The following is a 12,976-nucleotide window of genomic DNA, read 5'->3' as shown; positions in this document are numbered from 1 at the left end:
TCCTCAACTGCCACTGTCAGGCTCACCCTGGGACCTTGGGGGATCTCTGAAGCCAACCATTCCCTCCTGTACCAGTTCTATTTATTCAAAAGCCTTCCTCCTGGAGGGCTGGGCCAGGTACACTGACTGCCGGGACTCTGCCTCTAGGTGTATACCTGCCCCCTTACCTGGCTGCTGATGCCAGTCGCGATGTCCCCCACCTTGACCCGGTGAAACTCTCGGATGTGCAGATGTTCGCCATTGAGAGACTGTATCTGGATTTTCACACCTAGAAGGCAGGCAGCGGGACCCATCAGGAGAGTGGCTGGAGGCTCCCTAAGGAGCCCCATGCAGAGGGACGCAGCATGGCTCTGAGGAAGCTGACTGACATTTAGGCTGGAGCAGCCCAAATGCTATACACGTGCTGGCTCTTCCTGGTAGTCTTCTATCAACACCTAGAATTTGGCTTGCACGATGCAAAGAGCTAAGCCTGGCTCTGAAGGGGAACTAGTATTTCAACCTGCACACAAAGCAGAACGGAAGTGGGAACAGAGACTCCGAAATTAGCCTGTGGGCAACTCAGGCCCACAAGTAATGTTGTCTGAGCTGGGGTGGCCGTTGGCCAGGCCGTGGGGGCTTGATCCGTGTGTTGTGTCACACTGGGAAGAGGCCTGTCAAAATTCACCACGTAACCTGTGCAGCCACACTTAAAAACATCTTATGACTTTAAATCCCAGGGGAGGACCCCAGCAAACTTGCTGCTGAGTTCTTGATGAAAATGCTCATGAGGTCTTATTCCTCCTTTTCCCTTCGAGACATTATTTCTTGACTCTAGGCCAGGAGAGGCTGCTTTGTGCCCCAAGCAACGAGCCTTCTGGAACTCCCCACCGGCAGCCCATGAGGGGCAATGGTCCTTCACTGCCCCACCAGGAAAGGCTCTTGGGCAATCAGGGCCTTTGCTCTAAACTGACTTCATGGCCAGTCATGGCACCAGGTGCCTTCTCCCCTACCTCCCAGCTCCCTAAATCCAGGCAAATCAGGTACCGCGGGGGCTGCTGAGCAGGCAAGGGTTGGGCTGTACCATTGAAATAGCTCGGAGTGTCAGTGGGCCGCCCCCGGGCCAGCACCATGTCCCAGCTGGAGCTGCGAGCCTCTGCCTGGCTGCTCCATGAGTGCACGCCGGAACTCAGGGTGTCCCGTGAGCTCTGAGAGGCCTTCGACGGGTTCTGAAACAAGAGTAGATACAACTCAGGCCCCCGGGCTTGGGGGGCCGTCCCTGGCCTTGGTTGGATTTGGGGCACAGGGGCTCTGGGCCCTCCTCCAGGGTGAGGGACTGCTTACATCCTGGGCTGGAGTGTGGCCCTACTGGGCACTTTGGGGACAAAGCAGGGGGCTGAGGTCATGAGGGGCTCCTGGGCTGGAGGAGGGTGAGGAATATTTCTAGGGGGACCCAAGTCCAAATCTTCTTCCCATTATCCCTAGCAGCCAAACCATTCCTCCATTCCCAGGTGTGTGGAAGACAGATTATCTCACTCTGAGAAACCATGCCCCCCCCTGCCCTGGTGGGGAGCCTTTCCACAAGGAAGGAGTGACTCCCTTCAGCCTCCCTTTACCAGCAGGACACATAGTTCTGGGCTGTGGCTCTGGGTCCACGGCCCGCTTACCTTCTCGCTGTCGTCTGATAGAGACAGGCTGTCGATGCTCAGGCACGAGAGAATTTGCTCCTGCTCCTCCAGTGAAAATGGCTGGGACAGGCTGTTCAGAAATAATTCTGCAGGGAGAGGCAGAGGATGGCTGTGAGAGACTGGGAACGGCCCGGCCCGTCTGTGTGTCCGGCCACCCGGACCGCAGGAGTGGACCTCTGGGGGAAGGCGCCCATGCTGGCTGCAGAGGGAGGGGAGCACAGGCCCCGGGGCCGTGGCCAAGGCTGCCATACCTATTTCCAGCTGCTGCAGTTCCTGCTCAGGGAGTGTCGCCTTCCGCTCAGCTGAGCTGGGGTTTTTGGCAGGGGTCGGGTCCAGGGAGGACAGAGGCAACGGCTCCCAGGTCTCAGACTCCTCCTTGCCCCAAGTCAGGCTCGGACACTTGTTCCGCTCTGGGGGCTCTGGGGGCAGTGGAGGTTGGAGCTGAGGGGCCCCTCCCGTAGTGTCCTCAGTTGGCTGGGGCCCTGGAGCCTCAGGTGAGAGCTCCCTCGGCTGGGCCTGCAGGGTCCGGTGACAGTGGCCTTGGCTGGGCAGGGCCTGGACTTGGTGTGGCAGCGGACGTCTTGGCTCTTTGTACTCTCCCCTCCAAGGACTCCTCAGGCCCCCCACTGTAAAACAGCACAAGTGGTGAGGCAGAGACAGGCCAGCCCAGATGCTGGGCCAGGCTGGGCGGCCTTCCTGAGCACAGGGCTGGAGGCAGGCAGTGAGGGAGGACTCTTGTCTCACTCAGGGACACAATTCAGGAGGGCAGCGTGTGGTCTTGGAGGAGGCTTCTTCCCTAAGATGGCCTTCTACGATGGGAATAGGACAGTATTTCTGTCTATGCCATCTTCCTTCTAGGTCATAATCACAACTTTAAAAAGGACAGAAATGGCTCCAAGGAAGGACTCTGTCACTAATAAAGAGAAGATTTAAAAACAGCTCTGAGTAACACCAGCTTCAAGGTCCCATGTAAACTGGCCTCCTTGCCCCCCCCCCCCCCACTGCCATCTCTCTTCCCCTCCCTCTCTGCAGCTGGTGCTTCCTAAGGGCGCCATTTCTCTGGAGTGTGGTAACAGGTTTATCTATGTTTGTGGGGGGTGGGGGGGCAGGAGGGCATGCAAGGTCTCTCTCCTGTTTTATTTATTCCCCTTTCATTCCCATAACCAAAGCCATTCCCATGCCCACCTCCTGGTGACAATCTATTATGTTTGATGTGTCACTTTGGGTTCAATCATGCTCTTAGCAAAGTCTGTGTTGTTTTTACTGATCAATATTGAATTTGCTGGGCGCCTGGGTAGCTCACTCAGTTAAGTGTCAGCCTTTGGCTCAGGTCATGGTCCCAGAGTCTGGGGATGGAGCCTGAAGCCAGGCTCCCCGCTGAGCAGGGGAGCTTGACTTCTCCCTCTGCTCCTCTCCCTACTCGTGTTCTCTCCCTCTTACACTCTCACTCTCAAATGAATAAAATCTTAAACTCTTAACTTTTTTTTAAAATTTACAAAAAAGGCATCGTGTTTTCTATCCATCCTCTTTTTTACCTGGCACTATGGTTTTAAAATACAGCCGGTTGTTCTATGAACACTGACTTGCTTTAATTGCTGCGTGGCGTTCCCTGTGACACACCCTGCCTACCACCCTTGCCTTTGGCCCCTCCGCTCTCCCAGGAAGGGACACGCCATCACACCCTACTCCCCTCCCATAAATGACTCAGCAGCATGCATCCTCAGCATGTCCCCTTAAGGATCTGGTGAGAACCTCTTTGGCGTGCCGGGTATGGAGTGCGAGGTCACAGGTCTGCAGATGTCTGTGCTACCAGATGCCCCCCAGCAGAGCCTAAAGGCTACTGCCCCATCTCCTCACCACCACTTGGTGCTACGAACTTTCTGCCTTTTCTCACTTAATGGCTGGAAAGTGGTACCTGGCTTTATTTCACATTCACTGATGACTAATGGGCTTGAGGCCCCCTTTGTATGTTGTAGTCCCTGTCCCCCATCTATTGAGCAGCGAGGCACAGTACAAAGCACTTCTACTCACACTACCATCTTCTAACAAGCCCAAGGCGGGTGTCATCTCTATGCTCTAGATGGGGACACCAAGGCTCTGAGAGGTTGAGAGGTCCTTGCCCTTGACCACAGCACTACCCTGTGGGGTCCCGTGCCCCTACAGCCAGTCGGGGGCTCTTACCATGCTGCAGCGCCAGGCTGACTTTTCCCCCCAGCTCCACTGCAGATGCACGGCGGCCAGGCTCTTTCCTCAGTCCCTCCTGGATGGCCTGGGCGGTGAGAGGGGCACAGGAGGGTGGGATCTCCCTCACAGGCGGAGGCTCGCTGGCAATCTGTGGGTCAGAAGGCAACATGTGTGGCCTGTCCCCCCTCACTTCCCAGGACCCAGCTTTCTGTTCTTGCTCTTCCCCACTCTCCCCTACCCTGGGGTTGGTCAAAAAGACTGAAGAGGGCTGGGACTTTTCCAAGGAAAAGGAGAAAAGGGGCCAGGTAGGCCAGGCCAGTGCCAGACCATGGCAAGGTGCCCATGACCAGCCCATCAGGAGGCAGCAGAGATAGCACAGTGTATGAGTGGAGGAGAGCCCCGACCTGCCATGAACTCAAAGGGATCCCTCACTTAGGATCTCTCCTTGGGCCTGCAGATTTGGGTGGCAAGTATTTTAGTTAGGATCCCACATTTATGATGAGGCTTCTTCCTGTTGCCATCTGCCATCCAAGAGCAGCCCAAATGGGGGCCACCTTAAGCATGCAGCCTGGGCCCTGTGGCCCTGCTGGCTCTCCCTCTTTGCCATCCCAGGTGCTGTCACTGACCTTGAGGCAGAGTGGCCCTCTAAAGTACTGGGTCCAAGGGTGGCAGCCGTTGAGCATGTGAAGCATCATGCAACAGCTGCTCCAGACATCCACCTTAGCATCACAGGGCTTGCCCATCACCACCTCTGGGGCCATGTGGGTCTCCGTGCCAGGGATGTAGTCTCCTGAGAAGGTGGGGTGAGACCGGAAAGCCAACTATGAACTTTGAAGGGTAAAAGCCTTGGCAATGACCCCCTCTCCCCCTGGCCACTGAGTCAATTCGGTGAAAATACCTGGAAAACCTAGAATTTATCTCTGTTAAAGTATCTCAGACAGAAAGGAAGCTTCCATATCAAACCTGCTGGGGATGAGCTAAGTCAGGGGCTCCACTGGGAACTGGTACAAAGAATACATCACCCAAAATAGGGGCTCGGCCCTTTGGACCAAATCTTTAGAATGCTTTTTTTTTTTAAGATTTTATTTATTTATTCATGAGACACACAGAGAGAGAGAGAGAGAGAGAGAGAGGCAGAGACACAGGCAGAGAGAGAGAGGCAGGCTCCATGCACAGAGCCTGACGCAGGACTCCAGGATCACACCTTGGGCCAGAGGCAGGTGCTCAACCCCTGAGCCACCCAGGCGTCCCTTTAGAATGCTTTTTAAAATTGGGGAGGGGGAATCCTGTGTGGCGCAGTGGTTTAGCGCCTGCCTTTGGCCCAGGGCGCGATCCTGGAGACCCGGGATCGAATCCCACGTCGGGCTCCCGGTGCATGGAGCCTGCTTCTCCCTCTCCCTATGTCTCTGACTCTCTCTCTCTCTCACTGTGTGCCTATCATAAATTAAAAAAAAATAAAATAAAATAAAATTGGGGAGGGGCCTGGACATTGAAAATCAGGTTGCAGGAGCCTAATTAATGGTTTGATGTTCCTGAAACTTTAGTGAGTGGGAAAAAAACCCCAAAAGACTTCTATGCATGAAAGACTAGAAGGATCAATACCAGATGTGAAGTTTCCCCCCTTCTGGTGATTTGAATTTTTTATTTTTGCTTAGTTCTACTTTCTACAAAAGATTTTAGAAAAGGATTATTTTTGTAATAAAAAAACTCACTATTTTAAAGTGAAGGGCAGATGTCCGTTAGAATTTACGTCTTTAGAATGATCAACACAGTCCTTTAATAACAGAATCACTTCTAAAAGATTGTTTTTCTTTTGGTCAAGAAGAAATAATTTTATGCTTAATGCTCTAAATGAAAAAAAGCAAAGTATAGGGGCGCCTGGGTGGCTCAGTCAGTTATGCATCTTGTCTTCAGCTTAGGTCCTGGGATCAAGCCCTGCACCGGGCTCCCTGCTCAGCCAGGAGCCTGCTTCTCCCTCTCCCTCTCCCGGTCCCCCTGCTTGTGCTCTCTCACTCTCTCTCCGTCAAATAAATAAATAAAATCTTAAAAAAAAGTGCAGGGCACAAAATTGGGTTATATCAGCCTTAACTTTGTACAGGTAAAAAAAAAGAAAGAAAGAAAGAAAGAAAGAAAGAAAGAAAGAAAGAAAGAAAGAAAGACAACCTGGAATTATGTAAAATGTTCATGATTATCTCTCCAGGTAAGAGGAGCAGAATGGGTTCTATTCACCTCTTCTAGACCACGTGACTCTGTAGTTGCCCAATATTTTACAATGGATGTGGATTATTTTATTTTTATTTTTGATTATTTTAATAATCTAAGAACAAACATTTCTCCAGCTACAGAGCCTCAACCCCCCATTAGCCCTCCTGTTGTGCTTCCAGAAACCATGCTCAGAGGCCCAAGAGGGCCACGGCCACAGGCTGGGAGCACAGCCATCCAGAAAAGGCTACAGAAGATGGCTGTACAGAAGATGGAGCTCTGAGGGTGCCTGGGCAGGAGACCTGGGGCAGGGCAGTCAGCCTTTCTGTTCCCTTCTCTGTGGAACAGTAATATCTGAAAATATCAGCATCTGATGCTCATTCCTGTGTTGAAACCTAACAGAAGCTTTCTGCGAAACTAGAGTTGTGGAGAGCTGAAACAGAATGGTAGACATGGAGCACTTGCGTCTCTATTACTCTCTGACTGCCATTCCAAGCGCACAGGAGACCTGGGGTGACTAAGCAAAGGCCCCTGCTAGTCATCCTGGAAGGGCAGTGGAGGCGGGGCTTACCGGTGACCACGGACTTCCCCAGCCCATTGGGTTGAAGGCACACGGCATGGCCGAAGTCACAGAGGGCCGCGCGGCTCCCATCGCTGGACAGGAGCACGTTGTCAGCTGCAGGCCACCCCAGAGAAGAGGAGGAACAGGTGAGTCAGTGTAGGCCCCAGCCCACTCTGGACCTCCAGGAAGGCAGTTTCTGGCCAACCCTACATGGCAGCTGCTGCTTCTGATTAGTTTCATTAGTCATGAGGAAGTGAAGGGGGTGATCAGTTCAGGCTAGAGGCAGGCAGCAGGCAGATCTCTGAGGTACAGGGACAGAGTTTACTCTTGGGGCCGCTGCCACTCAGCTCTACTGTCCCCCCGCCTTCTCCCAGTGGTCATGGGCCTGTAGGAGCTGGATCTGCCACTGGCAGCTATGGTGTCAGGCTGAGGGCTTGGTCAGCACACTTCCCTGTCCCACCAGCATAGCCCTCTTGGCCGGACTCAGGCCCTGCCTCAGGGGATGGCCAGGCAGGCTCAGATCCACGAGGAAATCAGGCAGGATGAGGTAAGAGAGGAGCTAGCTGGGGACCAGGGCGGTCGGGGCATGAGCCTCACCTTTGATATCTCCGTGCAGAATCCTTCGAGAGTGGAGGTATTCCAGCCCTTCTAGAGCCTGGCCTAGGTAGTAAAGGGCCCGGTCCTCTGGCAGACAGCCCTTCTGCTTTATGAGCTGACCCAACGAGCCACCTAGGAAACCAATGGCCAGTCTTTATGTGGGGCATTTCCAGGTCTGCAGGCAGGCCAAGGGCAAAGACCTTTGAAGGGCAGCTGGTGGAAAGGAGGCCTTTCCTGGCCATGTCACGGGGTCAAAAGGTTAAAAAATGGAATTACTAGGGACCAAGGTCAACCTGGGCAAGACGTGGGGAAACCCCAAGTCTTGGCTCTGAACTATGACGGGGGAAGAGTGGCGCCTGGCTCCTTACCTTCCAGCAGTTCCATGAAGATGTTGACCCAAGGACCTTCCTTCACAGCTCCGTACAAAGGGACGATTCTGGGTGAGGTCAATCCCGCACACGCCATCAACTCCTCTGCCCGGAACACTTCGATGCGCACCTGGCAGGGCCCAGAGGTCTTTGTGAGTCAGGGTGAGCGCCTGGGGCCATTTCCCTGGCATCCTGGCAGGACCCTCGGTGCTCCCTGCAGAGACTGCTAATGTTTCCCGTGTTGACTGTGAGGCCAGACAGGGCCCCGGTGGGGCTACTGGACCCTGAAACTAAACTATGTACCCTGGGGGTCATGTTCAACTTCTAGTATGTGGTTAAAGTTCTGCACTGCTGATGTGTGTGGAAACAATTAGAATCACACAAAAACTACAACCCTATCCAGAGCCCTGGCATGCTGCCCACCCTCAAATCTGCCAAAAACAGAATTTTTTCTCCCCTAGCCCAAATGGCCAGGCCATTTCTAGGATGTGGGACCTTTTGTTTATCAACATTTGTGTCTATTCCCCAGAGGCTGGGTTTCCATCTTATCTACAGCCAGAGCCGATGCAGCCAAGATCCTGGCTCTGTCAGCACCCTTCTCAGCGCTTTTCTCAACTCCCAATTATTTGTCTTTTCCCCTGAGGATGAAAATGTCTATGTAGATGGAGTAGTGCTTGTTTATTCTGTTTGCAGCTGTTTCCCCAGGATCTTGGCCTAAGAGCAGCTTCTAAGGGGGAGTGGCTTGGCCAAGGCTCCTCCCGCAGGGACCACCCACTCCTTTGTGCAGGGACCAACACAGCAGGGTGGGATGAAATAGGCCTGGGATCCAAACATCCTAGACAGACTCTGGCTTGGCCATTTCCAAAGGTAGATTGCTTCCCCTAAGCTCTGTTTCCATATGCAAAGGGAGGTGACAGTGGTATCTGGTCCCGCCTAGAGGGAGGACTTGGATTGTTGATGATAATCAATCAACACCAGGCCTGGCAACCAGTGGGTGCTCAGGAAATGTCAGGTGTCCACTTCCTCCAGGTCAAATAAGGGCAGCTCATTAAACACCTGGAATTCTCACAGAGGCTTGTCCTTTCTGGCTGCAGCTGGCTCCTGAGTTAGCTTTGAGAGGTACCAGCAGGGGGCGCCAGTGGCAGCAAAACCAGCCTGGAAGAAACCAGTCAGGACCTGCCTGGCAGAGCTTTGCTTGGAGACGTGCTGACTTGGCAGGAGCTCTGCCGATGTGGGGCTTTTGGGCTTTTGGACTTTCGCCTATCAGTGGAAAATGTCTTCTGGTTACAGAATATCTGGTTTGGTTAATCAACTCGCATAAACTTTGACTCTTTGTCAGTGTTTCCAGCTCTGAACTCGAGCTGGAATTCACCAACAGGACTTGTACTAGCAAATGTCTTTAACTCTCTGGCTCCCAAGCTGTGAGCGGAAGCACTCTGGGGCACCCCTGAGGACTCAGCAGGGCGCCGCAGGGTGTTTGACATTTGAGGGAAGCAGCAGTGATGGCTATCTTGTGGGGCATCACAGAAACTACTTGCTCAAAAGAGTTCAGTTTCAGCAGTAGCTTGCGCTCCATTCTTTCCACAGATCTTCATGGAGCTAGGTTTCTGGAGGGGGCTGTGATCAAAGTACTTTAGGGGGCAAGTGTGGAGCAGGTGAGGGTGTCCAGCTGGATTTCAAAATTTGAGAATTGTGCAGTGCCCAAGGAGGCATACATCCCGTTAGGAATTATGGTTAAGAACAGAAGAAAAAGGTTCTTTGACTTATATGCATTGTTATTCAAAGGACCACTAAGATGTTAGGTTGAACACTACCTTTTGGGCAGCGGGGGGGATGGGGGGGTGGGGTGGGGGGGCTCAGCGGTTTAGCGCCGCCTTCAGCCCATGGCTGACCTGAAGACCTGGGATGGAATCCCACGTCGGGCTCCCTGCGTGAAGCCTGCTTTTCCCTCTGCCTGTGTCTCTGCCTTTCTCTCTCTCTGTCTCTCTGTCTCTCATGAATAAATAAATAAAATCTTAAAAAAAAAAAAAACCCACTATTGTTTGACCTAAAGGGAGCTTTAATGTACTTGTTTTGGCCTGAGGTGCCATGAAAAATTTCTGACACTAAGGGCTGCGAAGCAAGAAAGTTTGGGAACCTCTGCTTTAATTATTAAGAAATCCTTAAGTCCTTGGGAGTGTCCCAGCAATGTTAAAAACATTCTCACCCAGGACCCCCTGGGTGGTTCAGTCTGTTGAGTGTGTGACTCTTGATCTGAGAGTTACAAGTTCGAGTCCCAGATTGGGTGTAGAGACTACGTAAAAATGAAAATCTTAAAAAAAAAATTGTCACTTAGACCCAAAGGGGTCAGAGGGGATGCTTCAAAACGCAAGGTGCCAGTCCCAGGGAGAGCAAGCAGAAAGAACAGGCCAGAGGGAGCTGGGTGGGAAGAATGGACATGGCCCTCCTGTCCCGGCCAGCTACCCATCTGGCCCACCTCTCCTTCCTGGACTTCAGCATCCACATCAGGGTGGTGGGATCGAGCCTGGTGAGGGTTCCAAGCTCAGCACTCAGCAGGGAGTCTGCTTGGGATTCTTTCCCTCCCTTTCCCTCTGCCCCTCACCCCCACATGCGCATAGATGCCCTCTCTCTCTAAGTCTTAAAAACAAAACCAAACCACTATTTACTGCCCATTTAACACATGCCGGGCACAGTTCTAAGCACTTTGTAAGCATTGGTATTTGCATCTTATGGCAGCCTGTGGGGCAGCATTCTCCCTGTCCTCATCTACAGGCAAGGAAGCTGAAGTCTGGATAAGTAATTTGCCCAAGGTCACTGGCAGAAAGTATCAGAGCTGGCATCTGGGTTGGGGAAGCCTGACTACAGAGCTGCCAGCTACCCTGCCTCACGAAGGCCTTTCCAGAAGTCTGGGCTTTTCATCTGGGATGTTTTCACATCCATTCAGGAGTGAGCATACAACCCACTCCCTGGGGGGGGGGGGGGGGACTGTGGTCAGCAATCACCTAACTGCCAAATCCACAAGCCACTTCTCTCCTCTTAACTGCCTGCATGCTGATGCGGGGCATTGATTTTTCCTTCTTGAGACTCTCCCCTCTTGTTTGCTTATTTATTATTTTTAAAAAGATTTTATTTATTCATGAGAGACACAGAGAGGCAGAGACATAGGCAGAGGGAGAAGTAGCCTCCTCACAGGAAGCCTGACATGGGGCTCAATCCAGGACCCTGGGATCACGCCCTGAGCGGAAGGCAGACCTCAACCGCTGAGCCACCCACACGTCCCTCCCCTCCTGTTTAGTATTTGTGTCCATTTTATTGCATCAGTGAAAAAAAGGGATAATCGCAGATCTGTAAATTCTTTTAAAGATTCCAGGAACATAAAGTATGTGAAAGTAATGAATAACTAACACAGTACTGGGCATGTAGTTGTTCGATGAACAGAGGGCTTCCCCTTTATTTCTACCTCCTCAGGGAGATATTTTCCCCTTAATCCTAGTTCTGCGTTCTCAACACTTGTCCAGGCTGCCCACACTCATGTACCTCATTGATGGCCGCTTATACCATCCAGACCATGTAAGCGTCCCTCCCTCATGACAACCCGAGCTCTTTTGGGGCAGGTGTGTGGATTCTGCTATTCTGTCTCCAGACCCTGGCACAGTGTCTGGCACAGAGCAGGTCCTTGGTAACAGCTGGCTGGATCTGGCCAAGGCCACACTAACCCAGATCAGTGGAAGAGTCAAGAGGAGGCTCCCAGAATCCCATGCTTGAGCCAGATGTTCTGAATGGTTCTTAACCCTCTTTGGGCCACAGACCCCTCTGAGAATCTGATATCTGATACAGACTTCCCCATCCACAATGTGTGTGTACATATGCACCACATACAAGTACACCATAGAATAAAGTTCCAGAAGTTCGTGCATTCCATAGTTTTACCTGCTGACTAGGATATGAACTTCCACATTTGCTGATAAAAAGCACTAGTGAGATGTATATGTACCAATAAGGAAATGTGACCACAATATACTATTACATGAAAAACATGGCACAACTCTAGAGCACAATCTCATTTTAATAAAACAAACTATATGCTTATGCGGTCCCTGGGTGGCTCAGTCAGTTAAGTGTCTGCCTTTAGTTTGGCACAGGTCAAGATCTCAGGTTCCCTGGATGGAGCCCCTGTCCCAGGCTCTCTGCTTCTTCCTTTCCTACTGCCCCTCTATTTCCCCTCCTCATGTGCGTGCACACAAACAATATCCTTAAAAGATAAACTACGTGTTTATATAAAGTCTAAAGGGATTTATGTCAAAGGGCAGGTGCCTCTGAGAATTGGATTGGGGAACAGGGAGACTTTTGTGTTTTAGGGTATCATCTGAATTCTTTTATAACGAGCCTGTGTTTATTTGCAACTAAAAGATCAAACTAAACCTTAAAAAACAAAACCCTCTACATTAAACCCCAGACTCGTGACCAATCAGCATCTGACCTGAGGCCACTGATGTTCTACAAGGAGGACCAAGGAAGTGCTGTTGTACCACATGCTGAATCCTCAGAGAGCACTGGGGGGTGTACAACTTGCTCTAACCCCTTGTGCAGACTGACCTCTGACCCCCCTGCTCCCTCCCCCAACCCTATCCTCTTGGCAGGGAACTATTTTTCAGATCTTTCAGCTGAAAATCCTAAAAGACACCAGTGCCTGCCCTACTCCCCCATCCCCTTGCCCGTCCCCTGGACCGCCTTGTTGGCAGCTGTGTGGGCTGAGAGCGGCCAGTTCTAGCGGGCCTGGGCAGCAGCTCTGGAACTTGTGGTTGGAGCTTTTCCGCCTGCCATGGGGAGGTGAGAAATGGAGTATCTGTCCTCTTCTACTATATCAGGGTTGTTTACCTTGTTGCCTGGGACTCAGAGAACCTCAGCAGGGCAACAGCTGAGAAGCCTAGTGACTAAGCTCTCCCCAGCACTGGGCACTAGTTTCCAGGACACTTCACACTCTCACTCTCCTCCCACCCACCTCTGAGGAGGGACAGCTGAGCCTTCTCTGATGGCCTGCGGGGGGACCTGCGGCTGAAGAGGTCAGGCACGTAGCCTTGGCATCTGCAGCGGAGAATGATGACCCACGCTGGCAAGGACTCAGCATTGCCAGCACGTGCTCCAGCCAAGAGCGGGTGGCAGGGCTGGAGTTTGCTTGTTTGACATACTATGTCTGAAGTTTGGGGTAATACCTACGGATAGTCCCCTTTCGGACTATTACCCGGGGGCTCAAACTCTAAACTTTAAACATCCTGGCCCACATACAAGCCAAGGCAGCTAGGTTATTCATGTCACAATTTGTGTCCTCACCACTGAAAGCCACAAGCACCCGTGACCACAGCGGCAGTGGTGTTCACTATGCATGGTGCCTGAGTGTG

General features: G+C 52.1%; 1 protein-coding gene across 2 annotated transcripts in view; it reads right to left on the bottom strand.

Moving 5' to 3' along the window:
• The window catches only part of MAP3K14 (mitogen-activated protein kinase kinase kinase 14), a 47,332-nt gene that overhangs the window by 2,739 nt on the left and 31,617 nt on the right, over positions 1 to 12,976 (bottom strand). For both annotated transcript variants that reach the window (XM_055330632.1, XM_055330642.1), the window contains 9 exons: positions 7,578 to 7,707; positions 7,210 to 7,341; positions 6,622 to 6,726; positions 4,475 to 4,638; positions 3,846 to 3,996; positions 1,916 to 2,290; positions 1,644 to 1,750; positions 1,061 to 1,205; positions 168 to 268 (listed from right to left, as the gene is read on the bottom strand). In XM_055330632.1, coding sequence (XP_055186607.1) covers positions 168 to 268; positions 1,061 to 1,205; positions 1,644 to 1,750; positions 1,916 to 2,290; positions 3,846 to 3,996; positions 4,475 to 4,638; positions 6,622 to 6,726; positions 7,210 to 7,341; positions 7,578 to 7,707 — 1,410 coding nt within the window. The remainder of the gene's footprint in view (positions 1 to 167; positions 269 to 1,060; positions 1,206 to 1,643; positions 1,751 to 1,915; positions 2,291 to 3,845; positions 3,997 to 4,474; positions 4,639 to 6,621; positions 6,727 to 7,209; positions 7,342 to 7,577; positions 7,708 to 12,976) is intronic.

The sequence above is a fragment of the Nyctereutes procyonoides genome, unplaced genomic scaffold, assembly GCF_905146905.1.
Source record: "Nyctereutes procyonoides isolate TBG_1078 unplaced genomic scaffold, NYPRO_anot_genome, whole genome shotgun sequence".
NCBI classification, from domain to species: Eukaryota; Metazoa; Chordata; class Mammalia; order Carnivora; family Canidae; genus Nyctereutes; species Nyctereutes procyonoides.
The sequence above is the reverse complement of the archived record's forward strand: the minus strand, read 5'-3'. Positions and strand labels throughout refer to the sequence as shown.